General features: G+C 37.8%; 1 protein-coding gene and 1 non-coding gene across 2 annotated transcripts; both read left to right on the top strand.

The window, feature by feature from the left end:
• Positions 1–6660: 6660 nt before the first annotated feature.
• On the top strand, positions 6661–19988 carry TMCO5A (transmembrane and coiled-coil domains 5A). Its single transcript, XM_039843823.1, has 11 exons — positions 6661–6829; positions 7833–7982; positions 8396–8516; positions 8902–8952; positions 9713–9784; positions 12503–12559; positions 13035–13094; positions 13524–13588; positions 14664–14718; positions 16430–16470; positions 19790–19988. Exons 1-11 carry the CDS (start codon positions 6795–6797, stop codon positions 19986–19988), a joined length of 906 nt encoding a protein of 301 aa, XP_039699757.1. The 5' UTR covers positions 6661–6794.
• On the top strand, positions 16868–16971 carry LOC120587261 (small nucleolar RNA U13). Its single transcript, XR_005648903.1, has one exon. It is a non-coding gene; the product is annotated as a small nucleolar RNA U13 (small nucleolar RNA).
• Positions 19989–20427: the final 439 nt, after the last annotated feature.

The raw sequence follows: 20427 nt of genomic DNA, 5'->3' as shown, positions 1-20427 counted from the left end.
TGTGCTTGGTTTAATATCCTGCTGTCACTGGCTGGAAATTCTCAATAATTTTTGAGCGAGGAGTCAGTGGTATATGTTTGTTTCGCACTGAGTTCAGCAAGTTATATAGCCAGTCTTGGCCACATGGAAGGGCCAGATACCAGCAGAGAAAAGCTGGCAAAATGACAAGTCACAGTGGCTCAGAGGAAAGCAAATGAACAGCTGAATCACACATGTAATTGTCTAGGTCAGAGTTAGAGATTCCAGGCACACCGTGATAGTGGTTGGGCAACCTCCGCAAACTTTCTAAGGGCATCTCCAAGAGAAAGAATCAGGGTGAAACACCAACCAGGCCTCAGGGGACAGGGAGCCAATGCACAACTGTATCAGTCAAGTAAGGACTTTAAAGTCGCCCCTTCCTCTTCTACCTGGTAGGTGTCTGAAAGTGTGGCCAGTTTGGTGAGAAGGAGGAGTAGATGTGCTCCATGTGGAAAGAGATGTCAACTGAACCCATTTCCAGTTGTAGCCTTTCCACCCGACAGTAGGCCTCAGCTGCAAGAGGGCAGAAACCTCAACCATATATCAAGCTGAGAGTTTTGATTATGACATGGTACTAGATCATTTGATTACTGAACTGGAACATTATTTCGTGACTGCAAGCAACCAGAAAATGTCATATAATTGCCCAATTTCCATTTGGGGGGAAAATTAGCCCTAATGAAAACAATTTAAGAGAACAATAGGAGACCGAACAATCTATGGACTATAGTAGTTCAAAGTAATGGTTATATAGGTCAAGGTGGAGGAGTGAGGAATAAAAACTCTCATTACAAGTTTGGTAGACATTATTCGCCATGAAGATTTAATATTTCCTTTATAAACCAAACAGAGAATAAGTAGTATAAAGAAAAAAATTCCAACATACAATTTGCAATAGGAAAAAATACATGACAAAAATTTGAACCTCCATTCCAAATGGAAATAGGTACCCTATTTCCCCGAGATATCTGTAATGCATAGTATGAACCGGCTTCTCCCCACCACCCTTAACGGCCCCAGAATTATCTTTCTCAAATACAATAACCATTTCACTCTCCTACCTAAAAAGTTTCTGATGCTTCTTAGAGTGCTTCAAGAGGAAACCCAAAGTCTGAAGCTCAAGGATGGGATGCTCCTCAGCTGACCTTGCTGCCCCTTCCTATCGTGCCACATATGCTCTCAGAGCACTGATTCTCAGACTTCAGTTATTCACATACCACCTGCAGTGTCTGCTATATTCACATTCCCCCATAATAATGGCCTACTCAATAATTTTCTATAAACCAAGTACTGATTTCACTCAGATAGATTTATTCTCATTCAAAGTAATATCTCTAAATCAAGTTTTAATGTACTACTTGCAGTTTTACTAGATATTAACTATTGTTATTAAAATTCATTTTTAAAATTTAAAATGTTACCTGTGTCCCACCTAAAACCATTTGTTATACCACCAATTGTTTGTGTAACATGCATTGAGACTTGCTTCTCGAGACAGAAACAACAATGAATTTTCAACACTGAGCATACTGTGCCTTAGAATCCATTGTTCCCTCCTCTTAGTATGTCCTTTCTCATTTTCTGTAAAGTTATTGTCCTTACAGAGTACTCAACCCAACCCAAAAGATACCTCCCCTTTGAAGCTTCTCTAAATCAGAGTTCTATGTTCCCCTCCGTATTCCTAAGCATTTTCTGCCTGCCTACACGATAACATTTATCACATGGTAGTACCTTATGAAACTTAGTACTCTAGTCATCTTTAGGTCATTTCATTACCTAGATCAATACTTATTGGGTGCTCATAAAAATGTTTGTTAAATAAATGAAGAATGATGGAATAGAGTCATGAGCCACATAACATTTTGGTCAATGATATACTGCATATACGATGGTGGTCCCATAAGATTATAATGGAGATGAAAAATTCCTATCACCCAGTGGTGTCACAGCCATTATAATGTCAGAACACAATATATACTCATGTGTGTTTGTAGTGATGCTGGTATAAACAAGCCTACTGTGCTATCAGTTATATAAAAGTATAGTGCATACAATTACAGTAGCAGGCTATACCATCTAGGTTTGTGTGAGTACATTTTATGATGTTTGCACAACACCAAAATTGCCTAACATACATTTCTCAGAACACATCCCTGTCGTTAAGCAGTGCATAACTGTACGTATATACCAAAGCTAAACCAATCATAAGTAATTTATAGTATGAACATTCTAGCATAATATTATTTCTGTTAAATAAAAGACATCACAAAATCTCAATGTATGAAAGACCTCTATAATTATCAAATAGGACTAATAAGAAAATTGGAAGGACTGTTTTTCCTATATACAAAAGAACACAGAAGAATTGAGAAAGGAGTATAAAACTGCACCAAATTTCAGCACACATTTTTTCTTAATGTTTGCTTGCAGAGATTATAGCTATCCTTTTTAGAAAGCCTCCATTTAATGATCACTTTATAACTGCAAAATTTTTAAATTAAAGCTAAAGAAGCAAATTTAAAATAAATCAAAAAGTGATTAAAGCAGAAATCAAGCATTAGTCACTTCAGAAGAAATGACCTCATTAAAAACAAATATTACGTCACCATATTGCACTTTCCCAGGCTTACAAAAGAATAAAACAGAAATGTTGAGGGTTGTGGTCTCAGGTATGGTAGACTTTTTTAATCATCTTTTTTAACCCCAGCAAGACATTAAATCTCTCTTGTCCTTATTTTCCTAATCTGTAAAATAAAAATCAGTTGACTGATATGCTAATGAACAGACATTCAAAATGAAAAAACTCTAAGTGCATATTTTGGTTATACCTGAAAAATATGATGACTATACAAATATATTCTTTGAAATGCTTTTATTTCGGGAGAGGCTGAGAGAACAACCTCAATGTTCATAAATTTGGTCACAGTTAAACATTTGTTGACTACTTTGTGTAGATTCAGTATGTCTCCCAAAGATCATATGTTGAAGGCCTAATCGCCAATAACTCAACACTATGACTTTATTTGGAGATAGGGTCTTTAAAGATTTAATTAACTTTAAGTGAGGTAATGAGGGTGAACTCTAATCCTATATGACTGGTATCCTTCTAAAAAGAGATTATGACACAGACACATACAGAAGAATGACCATATAAGGACACAGAGAGAGAACGGCCATCTGTAAGCCAAGGAAGGAGGCTGCAGGTGAAACAACCTTGATCAGGACTCACAGGCTCCAGAACTGAGAAAATAAATTTCTGTTGTTTAAGCCACCCAGTCTGTAGTACTTTGCTATGGCAGCCCTAGAAAATTAATACAGGCACTCTCCTGGCCCTCAAGAGGAGACAGATAAATAAACAGATAAATAGTATGGTAAGAAGGGTATGGTGAAGCAAATTATGAATATCCCAACTCAGCAGAATTTTATGCAGTGATTGAAATAATAATAGAAAAATGTGGTAAACTGGAAAATATTTATAAAAATATTAAGTGAAAAGGCGAAACAATATAGCTACTCTATGATAACTACAAAAGATGGTTTGTTAATAGACAAGAAAACAGAAGAGTTGGAAAAATACGGGTTTTTTGCTAAGGTGAGATCCTTGATGAACTTTCTTTTTTTTAGTTATTTTTAGTTATTTATTGCTGTTCTAATAGCAATGATTCATTAAATTTTAAAATATTTAATTTTAAAAGAAAATACATAAATTTTTTGCTGGTTCAAATTATCATAGCTTATTGCTTATTAAATGATGATAATATTAACTATGGTATATTCTCTCCCTCTCCCTCTTCCCCCTCCTCTCTATCCTCTCCCCACCCACTTCACATTTCAGTTCAGTTCAGTTTTTGCTTTTGAGTAAGCTATTCATAAATTCAAAGAGTTTATAAGCCTAAAATTGTACAGAAATAGTCACTAAAAATAAGGACATAAGAAAAATAGCATAACTGATTCTGTATTCAAGAAACAGTGATCTAAAATGAGGTTCTAGAGCTTTGCCTAGATAGGAACCTCAAAACCTGGCTCATTTATAAAAATATCCAAGAAAATTTTCCAAAGGGATATGTAAGCAAGAGAAGTGAGCAGAAATCTCTCTCCAACCCTGTGAGGTGGCAGGAAGGCCAGGGCCCAGGCATCTCCACTAGGGGCTCATACACCTGGCCAGTCCCCTCGCAGCAGCAGGACAAAGGCCCAGCAAACAGCCTGAATGCCCGGCCTGGAAAAAGAGAGGGTGTTTTCACAACGAATTTCCACACAAAGGCCACTGCATTCCTGGCAGCAGTGCAGCAAAATCTGACATATCTCAGCAACTCTTCTGTGCAGGGTAGGGCATGGCATGTCCAGAAAAGTTAACAAGGTGAAAACAGCTGCTCTAAAGTTGCACTGGGTGTTAATCAAGCCACCTCCTGAATAGCAGGAAGACTTATATCAAGGACCTTAATTTGTCTCCAAGGCCCTGTTTTCACCTTGATTTAGTAATTCTCACTAACAGCAATCTGTTGTCCTCATCCCACACAAGGCCCCAACCTTGGGGTTCTGCTGCTTCCAGGGGCTTGCCTGTGGTAGCCCCTCAAGGAGAAAAGCTCCCCAAGAAGGAGAGATTTTCATCCCAGTTAAAGTCTCTATCTAATCCATTAATAGCTACAATAACCTTGGTCCAGGGCATTTCCTGGAGAAGCTATAACCTGCTGGGGTTAATGAACTCTCCCTACCATTAATTCCTGGGAGAGGCCATTGGCCTGAATTGTTACTTAATTACTCTTCAGTGTACAGCTTCATAAAGCAATGAAATGCCTTCTTTCAGGAAGAAGGGAGATGGTAATGGGGGTCATCAGAGGCCATTAATTTTACAAATAGTTTGTTAGAAACTACAGTGTGTTAAGAAGTCACTCTGGCCCACAAATCAACGCAATGCAGTCCTTATTAAGTCGAGATCCGAAACTTCCCTGGTGAACATGATTCACACACAAAAAAAGTTATAAATTGTTCAGAATCTTGCCAAAATGTACATACTGAGATATGCAGAAACATGCTCATTATATTCTGCAATTGGTTTTATTTTTCCCCTCTAGTTCCTATGCCTAAGTTTGGCAGAAAAGACTCAATGGGGCCAATTTGAGATATCATGAACTTTTCCTATTTAAAAATCTCTTTCAGGTAATTTCTTCATCTTTTAGGGAGATTCTCCCTTTCCAAAGCTCTCTTCTTTCCCACAAAGTGGGAGATGCAGGGAAAAGCTATGTCCCTTGAAGGCATCGAAGGCAGACCTTGGGGTACTCATGCCTCCTCTTGGTACTCGTGGATCTGCTGACCTTTCAGGCTGCATGCTGGCCCATGCTGCTGCTGACCGTGGACCCTGCTGTTGCCTGTAATTGTGAAGTCTGTGGATTATGTGGCCACCTCGGCACGACCTAAGATGTCCCATTTACTAAGCCTCAGGACACATCTACATCACACTTCTGGGGCTGGAAATGCTCAGCTGCTTTCTCTGCACCACTCTATTTGAAACCGCTAGGCCTTCCATCTCACACACACGATGCACACTGCATTTCCTCTTACCCGCTTCACCCACTTGTTTCTTCCTAGCATTCTCCTCTTTTTTCATACCAATTAAAATAGATTTACTCATTTATTTTGTTTTTTTGTGTTACCCCTTACCCCCCACATACATGCACCCTAGAACATAAATTTCGTGAGGGCAGATGCTTTGGGCTATTTTGTTTACTCTGTCTCCCTAGTGCTTAGAACAGTACCAGGCATACATAGGTGCTCTTTCAATGTTTCAGTGTTTGTTGAATGGATGAGTAGTCAGTTGGCTAGATGATGAGATTAGAGTGCTTGCCTTAGGATGCAGAGCTCTCCTATTAGTCACAGTTGGGCAGGGAGGAACTCAATCTGCTAGAGAAATAAAAGAAAGGGGCTACTGCCCAGAAATCAGATCCACTGAACCTACTGCTATCAAAAAACTCACATGGACACATGCGCCCATCTAGGCTCTAACCTCTGCACCAGTAATGAGAAACCGTCGCCACCCACCCACTGTGACATGCTGCCCCACCCATCCTATGTCAGTAGCAGAGTCTTGACCCCTTGGAAAGTTCTGAGGTTCTATTGAACGGTTCCAGTGGGGAGAGTAGACTCTTCAGAAGCTAATTGACTAGGGCAAATCAGAAAGACCATACACATCAGAAGGGAGGTAGAGTTTGTCAAAGAAATGGAGAAAAAGAGGAAATGGGCAGAATAAGCCAAATTATTTACTTCTGCTTGGTTTTTCTGAGCTCTATTTAATACTAAAGATCTTGATAACTGGAGATCCTTGTCGAGGCCAGGCTAGAGAGATTACTTTTCCAGGCAGTTATGCACCTACACTCATGCCCACAGGGTCTTAAAGAAAGCAGCTGAGCCTAGAGGAAAAGGGGACTTAAGAACAATTTATAACTTCTATTTATTCTTAGTGCTGTGTATAAATTTCCAAAGGGTTTTGGATTGGTAAACCATCTCTGAATATATCTGCTAGCAGGATATATATTGAATTATCTTGCATTATCCCTGTATCCTCACTGTATCCTTACTGAGGTATAATCAGATTGATGGCAGAAGAATCAAAAGACTGGGTTTTCATCATAGCCAAAATGTGAGGGTGGGAGGGAAGAAAACATTTAACTTGATTTTGTTCCTATCTTTTGGCTTCTTGGCTAGTTACTTTGTATTTCATAAATGGACCCATTTCCCCAATTCATTAGATACAACTCTGTTGGTATTTTAGGGAATCTACAATGGATGAACACAAGGAAAATCAGCTAGATTATGAGTAAGTAATCATGGTTATGAAAAGCCACATCCAAGGACCAAGGTATGAAGCAGGTCTGCTACTGATTGTTCCCTCATGTTTTAGTCTCCTTCTTTCCTTCTACCCCAATCTAATTATCCCCCACTGCACTCCACTCCATGCCCTCCTGAATTGAGAACTTTTGTAAACCCCCACCCAAGCCAGCCCTTCCAAGGTAGAGCTTTCTTTTCCAAAATCATCCCTTATTTCTATTCAGAACAAAAGTCCCTCTCCCTCACTACCTTATTCTTAGTTAATCATTTCAAAGACAGACCAACTAATTGAAACAGAAGAAAAAGAAAAGTTTATTGAGAGCTTCCATGTGCTGGGTACCCTTTCTAGACTACTCTACTGTTACCATTATTTTTCTCAAATTTACTTCAAAAAACATGTTTGCATTCTTGAAAGTGAATGCCTGGATCAGATGTGTGTGTGTACGCTCAGTGATGTGATTTCTATGGTAGATTTTCAAACTTTGCAGCAGGAAATGGAGGATAAATTTCTAGATGGGAGGAGGGAGGAAAAGACTAAAATCCTACCTGCTGGTGGAAACCTCTTGTGGCTCAGCATTAAGCTGAGCCTAACCATAAGTGATGTGCCATCTGCCTGGATAAAAGTATTCAATAAAAATGCATTACATGAGCAGATTTTGTGAAAAATCTGTGTGAGAAACCATTCTCTTCAATGCAAGAGGCATTTAAGGAAGCAAAGTTTCTTCTGGAACCAGAGTGGAGGTACACAATTATACTGAGAACTTTGGGCTAGAAAGCCTGGGAAAGACCTCCCTTGCTGACTGAGTTAAAATTATTGAAACAAACTGAAGAGTATGATTAAGAAATATAATTTCCTAATAATGAAAATTGAAAGGTGTGCTCCTGGAAAGTCAGGTTAATGAATTACATGTCTTCAAGATATCCCCTTTAGCCCAAAGTTTATTGATCTTAAGATAACCGGCCCTTGTTCATTTGGGGGGCTGAGTCTATAGGTCAGAGAAAGTGGAAATCTTAAGACTGGCCCAGTCAAAGAGGAATATTAACAGTTTGAACATGGACCTTGAAAAGGATATGCAGAGAATAGATGAAGCAAATCAGGAACTTCTTCTCAAAATCCACGAGAAAGAAGATGAGATTCAGAGGTGAGTGTTGGGGTTTCGTGAGGGAAGATCCCAATCCAAGAAAGCAGGGGAGGATAGAGGAGAAGGGACAAAACTGACTTTTCCTGCTTACTCTAGAGACCTATATCTTATACAGCAAAAACTTTCTTCTTCATTCTTTGGCATTTCTCTGTGGCTTAAACCTTGAAATACAGCAAGTTTCAGATTTCTAAAAGACTGGGTGATATTTACTTGAGTTGAAAGAACACTGGGTGTTTGACTTGGGACAGTACTTTTCCTGCCCTAAAAGCAATTCAGATTCCAAGGATCAAGAAGGAAGGATTTCTAACGTGAGATTCGTATTTATTATTATTGAAGTACCTTTAAAACTGATTTATGCGCATTATGGGTTCTGAAACTGCCAGTTCCTCACCATGTGCACTTGTGTCATCCAGGCTGGAAAGTGAGATCACTCAGAACAGAGACTCCACAGAAGATGAGGACTGGGAGGAGAACTGCACCACACTGGAAAGGGAAAATGCCTTGCAGGAGCTGGAAGAAGAAACAGCCAGACTTGTAAGCAAGAAGCTGGGAAGAGCCATTTGATAGGTTCATTTCTCATCCTGTCCCTCATCAACTGTTACATAAGCTACTCTCCCTTTTTTACATACAAAGAACAGTCAAATCAATAGTCATGGCAGAATGCATGGATGGGGATGTGTGGAGAGCAAGGTTTCTTTGGTAACACTTAATATTGGAAAGCCCTGCATGTGGGCATCTCTATCCCTGGTAAGTTGGTGTGTATATATTGAGATCAAACCACAGGTCCTTTACCTGACATTATGCAGTAAGAGTTATGGCAGGAAACTATCACTGGGCTAAAATAGAGATCAATCAACTGAATAAAAACAAATGATGGTGTGCAGATGCATGCTTACCCTCTGCTTCTTTCTCTCAATAGGAAAGGAAGAATGAGACTCTGGTCCACAGTATAGCAGAACTTCAAAGAAAGGTGGGATAGGTCTTGTGTCCTCCAGTGTTCCCCCAGCATCCCCAGTCATCAAAAAGGCAAGGAAGGGAAAATGATTATAGAGGAATCCACATGTCAAAGAGGTCTGTTCTGGGGGTGGGTACTACTCCTGTTCCACTCTTCCGATGCTGAGCCTCATGACCTATATGCCCTGGATTCTCCCTGGAAGTATCAGGTGAAAACAGTAGGTGGGGTATTCAGGGTATTCAGTGATCCTAAGGGTTCCTAATTCTATTACAAGAAAATGGATTTTGACAGACACTCTGCTGAAGTGATTGACTGGAATCTTTGTGGTGAGAGGTTAATTTTACTTTCAACAGAGATTTTTTTTAAATACTTCCCAAGAATTCCCTTCTCCTTGCCCATGAACCCCTCTACCTTAACTTCTACTAAGAATTCAGTGGAATCCTTATAATTACCTACATATGCCTACAGCCCTGAGTGACCCAGCATGGATTAGGGGTTTAGGGAAGTACTCCTGTCTGAGTGGACTCTAGCTTTGGTGGCCAAGACCAGTGAGAAGATGGAGGTAGAAGAAAAATGTTTCAAGGTCACTGAGTATCCACCAAGAGACCATATCCTAAGGGAAAAAAGAGAGAGAGAGAGAGAAGGAGAGAGATTCTAGCAGCTTTTATCAAGGCTAACTTATCAGCCACACCTACCAGAAAATGTCTTTGTCTTCTATATTTTTTAACTGGATATATTTTTTATTTGAAATGTATTTTTTTATTTGAAACTGTAGCTTACAAGGAAATCATTTAAAGAAACCAAGTGTGAACAAGGCAATCTAAAAGGAACCCCAGAAGAGTCAAAGGTAAACAAAAACATAATTTTGAATGGGTTTGGGGTATGTGACCAGGAAACAAGCCTTCAAGTGGAAAAGATTGTCAAAGCTGAGATAGTTTTAGCCCATGTCAGGCTTAATTCTGGGCCACTGAATGCGGAATTCTCCCAGCCCTTAGTAAGGAATTTTACTCTGAAGCCATATATTTTGTTCTCTCTTCCATCAGAAAAAGCAGAACATGAATGCACAAATGCATCTATAACACTAGAGACAGTTGAAGTCCCTAGTTTAAATCTTGGCCCCAGCACTAATGTGGTATACGAAGCTGGACAATTTGGTAGGTTTCTCCCAGCCTCAGTCTGAAAATTGGATGAGATTGTGTATATAAAATATTCTTTGCCCTTTTTTAGAAGGCTAAGACCTTGGAAAGTCACATAATTTCAAAGTGATTATTTAAAAGTCTGGTGAGGCATATGTATGAATTCATAGAGGCAGAGCTAGGATTCATAAATCTGCTGTGTGCTAGACAGTTTACATACCCTGGCATTCATTCCAATCCAGAAAAGAACTCATTCAATTGGTCATTCGAGTATTTAGTGACCTCTACCTGCTTAGCATTTTCTAATTGGGTTCCAGAGCTAAGAACCTGGGCACAACCACAACCCATCTGATCAAAGATATAAGAAGAATTCAAGACATTTATTTTATTCAGAGAGCAGATATAATTCTCGATACTTTCTGTAAAATTACATCTTTGTCCTTGTCTTAATTTCTCTTTAGCTTCTTAAATGCACACTTAAGTACACACTTAAGCCTACATTCTATGTATGAAGCCTCTGAAGATATAGACACACTCAAAATAGAAATAGAAAATGAAAAACAAAGAATTAATCTCCTATCTTCTGTAGGCCAAATTATGTTGACAGTCACAAGAAAATACAGGAAGTTCAAAGCCACTAAGTAAGCTTTCTCAGCCATGCTCATCCAGAAAACTTATCTGGAAAGAAAGATATCTGCATGTATATCAGGAAGAAATTAGAGCTAAGACTAGAAAAGATTATGAAATCCCTTGACTATCTTTGTCATATAACTACAGCAATCAGGAGATTAATTTTCTTCCTTTTTCTTCCCAGAACAAGCCTTCCTTCCAGAAATCCCACCAGAATCTAATGGTGACACTTTACGTCTGGCTATGAAGGCTATTTCAGGTGTACTGAGCTGATAGACAGTAGATAGAGAGTTCCAGGCATTGTCAGAACAATGCCATTATTTTTCTGTCAGCAATCAGTCTAGCCTAGACAAGTTCTAGGGTATTATTAACCCTTTAATCACTTCCTTTTGCCCACCTGTTCTGTAGAGTTCTCACATGGTATCTCTAGCTCTATGAAATATACAGCATCTCTTTTGCTTCTCTTCTTCTCGCCATTTAGTAGGATGCCTGCTTCAACTCCTTGTGACTCAAATACTGTCTTGAAAATATAGCCCTTAGCACATTTGGCTGTCTGGCCTGGATATAATTGACTAGAGGGAAAAGGAACTGTTAGAAGAATTCAGATGTGAAATAATGGTACCTAGATGAAAGTGGAAATAATAGAGCTGAAAATGGAAGGAAAAATGTATACAGAATGTATACCAAATGCATCCATTACTCTCTATCTACTACTACTATTAATACTACCCATTTAAGCCATAATAAGGTCTCACCTGAATGCTGAAGTAGCCTCCTAACTAGTCTTCATGCTTCTACTCCTACTCCTAAAAAATCAACTTTCCACACATAGTAAAGTATCCTTTAAAAACACATCAGATTGTGTCTTTACTTCTTCAAGCTCTCTCCTGGCTTCTCACTGCAATTAGAATAAAGAACCAAACTCTTTCTAAAAGCTACAAGGCCCTACATAATCTCATCTGTGTCTACCATTCCATACCTCATCTCCTTCTTACCAGTCTTGCCTGTGCTCCAGCCCTATAACTTTGCCATATGCACCAAATTTGTGCTGCTTCGCTGTCTTGGCCCTTGCTAAAACTTCTGTATGGGACATATATCTTCCAGATCTTCATTTGTCTAATATTTATCACTTAGACTCCAGCTCAAATATCATCTCATCAGAGAGGCTTTAGCCAACCACCTATAATAGCTCTTACACCATCACACACTCCCATTACATTACTCTGTTTTCATTTCCTTCATAGCACTTATCATTTTCATGTTGACTTATTTTTATGTCCCTCAACTAGAATGTCAGTTCTGTGAGGCAGAGAGCCTATCAATACTGTTACCATTGTATCCTCAGTACTCATCCTGCCCTCTCCCTGTCACTCCAGCACAGTGGCCAATATAGAAAAAGGCTTTCATCCAATATTTAAGGAAGGAATAAAGGGAAGAAGGAATACAGAGAGAGTAGAAGTGAGTGAGAAATGAATATGTAAAAGGAAAAGGAAGACTGAAGTTTTTCAAGATTGATTTTTTTCTAAGAGAAATAACTAAGAAAGAAGGAAGCTAAGAATTGAAGTTTAGGGGTAAAGGAAGCACAGATGAATGCTAAGAGGCTGAAAGTATAGAAGAGCAGGTTGACCAGGCAGCTACAAAGGATGCTAGATGGTTTGACTCTTCTATTAAAAAGACATCTGAAATCATGCCTAATGTACTTCAACCATCTTTGAGATAGCCTTTCAAAGAGCATTTCAAAATAGAATCCTGTATGGTTTTCACCTCGTTGAGTTACCAGTCTCCTTTCCTTTCTATAGGCTAAGTTACAACAGCTGGAAGCTTCTTGTGATGACCAAGAGAAGGAGCTGACCAAGGTAAGAATAGTAACTTCAATGTTAGTTACTTCTTCCAAAAGAAAAAAAAAAAAAAAAAAGATAATTCTCTGTCAGATGATCTAATATATTCCTGAAATGTTTGAGTTATAATAAAATTCCAAATCCAGACCATTATGGAGCTGACGAGGGGGTGAAGAAAAGAGGATGAAGATAAATGCAGTTCCCTAGGTTACCTTCTCTTTAACATTTTTTACAGGGTACATTCTATAATCTGTATCTTCAACAAATTAATATCTATTCTTTTCCCGAGTGTTCCCAAATAATTCTCATAGGGATTATAAAATACTGCTTGTTCATCCTCAAAAAAGGAAATGAGTTCATATGTACAGCAAAAACATATTTAGAACAATCAGAAAAACACATTTAAGGTCTGGGACATAGGAGGAAATATGCATGTTCTTGTTCTTATAGCAATTTACTGCGATAAATTTAAGACTGAATTTTGGCTTCTCAGGTAATGGAAGACTTTGCATTTGTGGCCCAGCTCTGTGAAGATCAAGCCCTCTGCATAAAGGTACAGCTTCTAAGTAAAGTGATAGCAAAGGGTTTGTTAAGGTGCTGGATGAAATGGAACCAAGCTTTTCAAAAAATACTGTCTGGAACAATTTTAACTCTTCAAGGTAGCATTAAAAGGGACTTTAGGGTCCTCAAAACTCTACTACCAATATCATTCTATTACTGACCCAGTCTCCCAACTTCTTTGCTCTTAAATTAATAATGAGCACTTTTCTTGTTTATAATCCCAATTACCTCAGAGCACGGCCTAGTGGAGAAGTATAGCGAGAGGTCAGTAGTGGTGGGGTGGAAGGCTAGGAAAGGAGATAAAGTGGCAGTGGGAATACCAAACATTCATGTTACAATGTAATAACACATGCTTATTATGATTAGAAAAAGCATAAAGCTTCTAATTACTAACTGTGGTTTCTTTTATTTCTCTTTGAAGAAGTACCAGGAAACTTTGAGGAAAATAGAAGAAGAATTAGAGACTCGGTTCCTTGAGAGAGAAGTGTGAGCTTTGGCAAACAAAGGAACATCCTGGTTTTAGTGGTAACTCCATCTCAGCCTGGGTCAGAACAAACATTTCTCTGACCAATTCCCATTTGGAATTGAGTGAGCCCCAACATCACATATTGTTTCCCTCTGTTAGTGAGCTGGTTGACCCCCCCTCTAAACCATATTAACTTTAAAATGCAGGTCCTTCTCTCGTCGTTCTCAAAAGACTTGAGAAACACATCCCCCTTCATAATTTTATCACATTATCAATTATTCAAGTTTATATTAAGGTCAAGAATATGTGCTTTAAAAAAAAGTTTTTGGTCAGGCACTGATAAGTAGGACATTCCTGCTATCACAGAATAAGGCCTTAAAACCTAACACCATCCTTACTTCTCCAACAAATAAAAAATAAACTATGTGGGATAGAAATAAAACTAATCTCTAGACACACATTAAAGATATCATTATACAAAAATCAAACTGTATACTATATTAAATGATGAACATTACAAATTAGAAATGATAAATAAGCATCTAAATGGTGAGAAACCAAAAACTTCACTTCTATTTCTTGACCCTCTTTAGAAGCTAAATCTTAATTCAGTCAAGAAGTATTTCCATTTATTAAATATTTTGGAATCTTGGGATAAAGAGAAAGATACCCAAAAATGCACACAGCCTCTAAACAGACCAAGTACACACTGTGTCCTGGAGACATAAGCACCAGGACTTGGAAATCCTCACCCCTCAAGGATTTCTTCAAGTCTCCTCAAATGCTTCCTGAGCAGTAGGTACAGCTTGAATACTATGCTAAGATTCTAGAACATGGCTGCCCAATAGAACTTTCTGTGCTATCTTACAGGTAGCCACTAGCTACCTACTGAGTACTTGAAATATGGCTAGTGTGACTGAGGAGCTAATTTTTTTTTATTTTAATTAATTTAAATGTAAATACCTATACGTAGCTACTGGCTATAAGAGTAGATGGCATAGCTTTAGAATACAAAAATGTTTTTAAATAACCATCACATAGTATGAATATTTAAGTGTACTTTATTCAATCCCTATTTTGGTTCTTTTCTCACAGATCAAAAGTCTTGAGCATGAACTCTACAAGAAAAGAGTGTAACAGCCAAAATAAGGTAAGCACTCCGCTCCAACTTCAGCTTCTCTCAGTGTCATTGCCTTTCTAAAGAATGTTTTAAATACAACAAGCTACCAAACATATATCAATCTTACCATGTGCATTATCCAAGAACAGTATTACATATAACTGCAAGCATTCCAAACCTAAACAAACAAAGAGGATGCTAATGAACATCCCCTCTTTGCTGTCTTACAGGCATGCAAATGAGGTTCTCAGAGAAGCTAGCCTAAGACCAAAGACAGTTCAGAACATAAGCAAGAAGTAATATTAACTGAGGGTACACTCTGTGGCCAATACATGACACACACACTGCTCACTCCTTCCACATCCCACAATCACAGTACCCTCCTGATGATTCCCAACACGGTCCAAATCTTTCATAACATAGAGCGCCAGGCATCTATCATCATCTACCAAAGTTGTCCTGTGAATTAAAACATACGAAGTCATTGCTTATTTAAGATTCGACTTCAGTTTCTATTCATATTTAACATCAAGATGTCACCATAATATATGCAAGGGTCTGAAGGAAATAGAATTGAATGTAGAGCACCAGGCTACTTGGCCTACATGGCATTTTGTAGCAGCAAATACATGGTGCTAAAATGTAGACTTTTTTAAAACTTTAACTTTGTAATTTATATTTGTTTTAGAGCCAAGATTGACATTCACTAGAAATTTTATGTTGTTGAGATATGTATTCTTCATAATCTCAGAAAAGAGAAGTCATCTCTTTCTTAAAAGGAAATATCAATAATTGATCATTGTCCTTGGACATTCAAATGTTTGAATATACATTGACAATGTTCACAGTGGCAATGGTTCCCATTGTCCTGAACAAGTTATTCTGGTCCCAAGCTTGCATATTGCACTTAGCGAACAAAACTCTTGAAATTAACCTTTCTAGTAAAACCAAGCTTGGCATGCTTCCTGATGTTTCCCACCATCTACCCCCAGTAGCTCATCAAACTATTCCCTCTGACTACCTATCAGAGAAAAAACAGAGTTGTCTTGATCAAGATTATCAGAGCCCCATGATAGTTCAATGACCTATGATGTTTGAGCAATCTTTACAGAGAGGCAGCCTGAGCAACCAACCAGCTGGCATTCCACTCAACCTCGCTCAAGCTTTAGAACCAAATTTGTAACTCAGCAAGTTTCTTTTTAATTCCAATTCTGTGAGCCACATTTCCACAATTTTAAATGATCATAATTCCTCTTCCTATTTATCTGACAAGGAAATTAAAAGGAAAATGAAATAACTAAGAAAATATTTTAGAAGAGAGATGCCACAGAAATCCAGGATATATCCTCATTTCTACATTTAATAGGTTTTAAAACATCCCTTAGAATAAGTTTGTGTGTTTTTCAGAGCCTTAAAGATCTCTAAAGATTACTGGCTAAATGGAAAGTAAGGGTGCACTTAAGAGAGCCCAGAATCAGAAGACCTGGGGTTCAAGGTCTGGCCTGTTACTTACTAGCTGTATGACTTTGGGTAACATACTTTACTTTCTATGCCTTCATTTATTCCTATCAGTATATAAAAAGATAATACAAAATTTTATACATATATAAATTGTCAAAGATGATCTGTTTATGCATATGAAAAAAATTATATTATCTAACTAATGGTTCACTACATATTATTTGACAGTAATGACAGCTTCCAGAAATTGCTTATTTATCAATGCCCCTTCTTCTCCCAGGAAAATTCTCTCCAGAAGAAGAGAACATGGTTTTGTAAAAGGTAAGTAAATATCTTTGAGTAAACTTGCAGGAAAACTGGAAGTTCTACTTAGCCATCCTGGCAGAGAGCCAAGTCTAGACAAGGAGAAGCTTGTACCGCGACACACACCGCGTGCACACACACACACACACACACACACACAGAGTCAAGCCAACAAACTAGTGTGTTCAATGACTACACTTCTCAGTTCTAATGTTATGGCTTCCTTGTTCAAAGGCAATTACTAATCTCAACTTTCCCATATTAGAAGTCAATGGCCTAGTAGCAATCAGAAACATGAATCATATCACCTAAGAGATGTAACAAATCTCATACTTACTTCCTTTTCCCTTTAACAATTTGAATTCGCTTGATGTATCTGGTTCCCTAGCGACATCAATAGATTAGAAATGGGAAGATCCTTTTTTGTCTCATAAGCATGATGATTGAGTTTTCACACTGTTGTGTGTGATGTTCCTCCTTCACACCTTGTTACAATGTCATCATATTAACTCTCTGACATAAAAAAAGAGAGAGATGGGACAAGAGCTTCTAAATGCAAGTATACCACTCTCTAATAGCAGATAAAAGAGAAAAATTATTGTGAAAAAGAGATAGCACTAACACTATCCGACACATAATAATTGCTCAAAAATACTTGTTAAATAAGAACTCAAGATTCAAAGAACTGAGTAAATATTAGTCCTGAGGGAATCACTGTGATAGCAAAGTAAGATTGGTATTCATGAAGCCCCTGAATTTTCAAGAAAAGATCAAATTATGTTCAATATAATCTATTTAAGAAGACATAGAGAAACATATTCAAAGTGGTGTGAAATATGATTTAGAAAGAGTTTCATCAAAATGGTTAACATAAAATTATTGGTGCTTAAAGGTCAGCTCCAATTGTCTGGAAATTTTGTTTAAGGAGGATACCCCTTCATAGCATATAAGTAAAATATTACATATTTTGATGTTCCTAAAAACAATGTTCCTGGAATAACTAGCAGAATTTTCCCTAGAAGTCCTAGGCTGTCTTCACCTGTAATTAATATCAGTGCCCAGCATGGAATCACCTGTGTAGTCTCCCAGGATAAGGACTGTCTGCCTTAAAGAGAGTTGGTATACTGACGAAAACTGCAACTCTAGCTCGTCACATCAACCTACAAATTCTTTTCCTCTTGTTCTCTTCCAACATCTGTGGGGGCACTAGTATACTGGGCACTGACTCAAGAAAGAAGAAAGCTAGGTTAGTCCTAGGATTTTCCCTGGAAATATCATCCCAGAGATGTCTTCTCAGAATCTTTTCATGAATATTATATCCAGCTTTAGAGAAAATGGTGGGAAGAGGTATGCAAAGAGCTTCTGATTCTAATTCTGACCAGGATGCTGTTCTATAATGGATCCTGACTCCTGTCACCAAGATAACCTCTACAGGAAAACTTTTTAAAAATGGCGGGAAGGGGCTATTTTTGACTGGTAAGTGGAGATTCATAGTGAATTTGTCCTGGGGCAGTAGGCAGGTCAGCACAGCTGGATAAGGTAATACAGAAAAGAAAACAATGAAGGTTTGCTTCTGAAAATCATATTAAAACCACCAGGGCAAAATAATTTATCAGTTAAAGAAGAAATCAAGACCACCATAGGAAAATGTATAGAAATTCAATGGGAAATAGTAGAATGAAAGCAGAGAAATACCACAGTCATGGATAGGAAGACTTACTATCATAAATATATCAGTTATTGCTAAATGATTAATAGAGTCAATTCAATTCCAAACACCCCAAAATATTTGTCATGGAATTGAATAAAATGATCCTAAAAAATAACGTACTTGAAAAAGTAAAAAATCAAAAATAACCTTTAAAGATGAGCAAAGAGTGGGTAACATGCCCTTCTAGATATCAAGACAATATGAAGCTATAGTAATTATGATAGCGTAGTATTACCACAGGAATGGGAAAATTTACCAATGAAACAGAAGAAAAAGCTCAGAAACAGTGTACATATAGAACTTTGATATGTGACAGTGATCGTACGTCAGAGGGGAAAGGAAAAATTGTTCAGTAAATATGGTGGAGGGAAATGGTTATCCAAGTAAAAGAAGATTGGATTACTACTATACAGTATATACAAAAAGCAAGCGCAAATGGGTTTCAAATTTAAATGTCAAAGGAAAAATCTTTTAAAACTCAGAATTAATTGTTTACTGCCATGTAACAAATTACTCCAAAACTTGGTGGCTTCAAACAACTAACATTTATTATTTCACAGTTTCTGTGGGTCAGGAATCTGTGAACCACTTAGCTGGACGGTTCTTGCTTAGGTTCTGTTATGAAGCTGCAGTTAAGATATTGTCCAAAATTACAGTCCTTAGAAGGCTTGGCTAGGGCTAGAGTATCTATTTTTAAGGTAATTTATATACACATCTGGAAAATTTTGCTGGTTATTGGCAGGCAATCTCAGTTCCTCATCACATGGACTTCTCCATAGAGTTGCTTCTGTGTCCTCACAATATGACTGCTAGAGAGTTAAGTTTCCTCCTGAGAGTTAAGGAAGAAGTTATGTAGCCTTTAGTATGTAGTCTCTAGGAAGCCATACATTTTCATCTCCACAACAGTATATTCTATTTTGGAAAAAGTCATTAAATCCAGTCCACACTTCAATGGAAAGGAATCTCTCGATTGAGGAGAACTATCAAAAAATTTGTGGACATATTTTTATCTACCACAAACTCTTAATAGAAAATAGGAGATCTTTTAGGCCTACATATATCAAGAACATATAAAGAACTCCTACAATTAATAAGAAAGCCCAAACGACCTAGGAGATAAATGGCAAGATTAAACACAGTAGACCAATAAACCTATGAAAAATTGTTAGGCATCGCTGTTCAGAAAAATGCAAATAAAGACCATTATGAGATATTATTTTATACCCATTTGATTGGCCGAATTTTCAAAAGCTGATCATATCAAGTGTTGGAGAGGATGCAGATTCACAGAAACATATACCCTGCGGTGGGGTGTAAACTGGTGCCACTACTTTGTAAAAACAATCTTCAGAAACAAAAAAAAAAGAAAAAAGAGAGAAAGAAAGAAGATAATTTCTGATAGTAATAATTAAAAGAAAAGAAAACATGGTGATGGGGGAGAGAGTAGCTGGTAGGCCAGCTTATAGAAAGGGACTGCCTTTATAAACGGTTGTTGAAAATGGAACACAATGAGCAAGAGACATTTGAATATCAAGAAGGAGCCAGACATGCATTTAGAGATGACTTATTAATTTGTTGCAGGCTTTCTAACCTCTGGTTAACAGTATCTTGGCTTTCTCTTTTCAGGATTTTTCGATATCTTTTTTTCATCACCTTATTTTTCATCAGACTGCTGGGCTACTTATTTTTCCATATAAGTTTTATAAATCCAGATGTCTTTATCAACACACTGCCCAAGATACTGAGCAGGGGCATCTTGTGGAAGCTAAGATGCTTCCTCTTTCCATCTCTCACACTTGAGACAGAGGACGTGTTACCCCACTGATGCTCGAGAAATATCCTTGAGCGAAAGAAGCAAGATGTGTCAGTCTTAGGAGATGGCAGAGCTTGCGGAGGGAAATGGTTCTCTTCAGTTTTCCCCTTGAGGTCTGCCTCCCCATGTTGCCTTTCCAAGATTGACCTTGCCCAGTAAAGAGCTCTGTCAATAGATTTCTGTGGCTATATGAATAAGCTAAACAGTACCAAATAGTAAAAAACTAGATCATTTTTAGAATAATGTCATAGATGTTAAGCAAACTTAACAGTAAATCTTAAATCTTAAAAACATAAGAAACTGGATCCCTGCAATGCAGAAGATTGCTCACTACTTATATTAGAATTGTTTTGCTTGCAAGTGACCTTAACTAAGCTAATTTATAAATTTCATCCTCTCCCTTTTCTCTTTAAATGGGCATTCTCCTCTTGGTGGCAAGATGTCCTTGGGG

The sequence above is a fragment of the Pteropus medius genome, unplaced genomic scaffold (assembly GCF_902729225.1).
Source record: "Pteropus medius unplaced genomic scaffold, Ma_sr-lr_union100, whole genome shotgun sequence".
Taxonomy (NCBI): domain Eukaryota; kingdom Metazoa; phylum Chordata; class Mammalia; order Chiroptera; family Pteropodidae; genus Pteropus; species Pteropus medius.
This window is presented reverse-complemented; position numbering and strand designations above follow the sequence as displayed.

What these genes read in the sequence shown, in the direction of transcription:
- TMCO5A (XM_039843823.1), top strand. Translation starts at nt 6,795, where the DNA reads ATGGATGAACACAAGGAAAATCAGCTAGATTATGA. An exon ending in GAAAATCAGCTAGATTATGA is followed by an intron (nt 6,830 to 7,832) that starts GTAAGTAATCAT and finishes CTGAGTCTATAG; the next exon opens with GTCAGAGAAAGTGGAAATCT. An exon ending in AAGAAGAAACAGCCAGACTT is followed by an intron (nt 8,517 to 8,901) that starts GTAAGCAAGAAG and finishes TTCTCTCAATAG; the next exon opens with GAAAGGAAGAATGAGACTCT.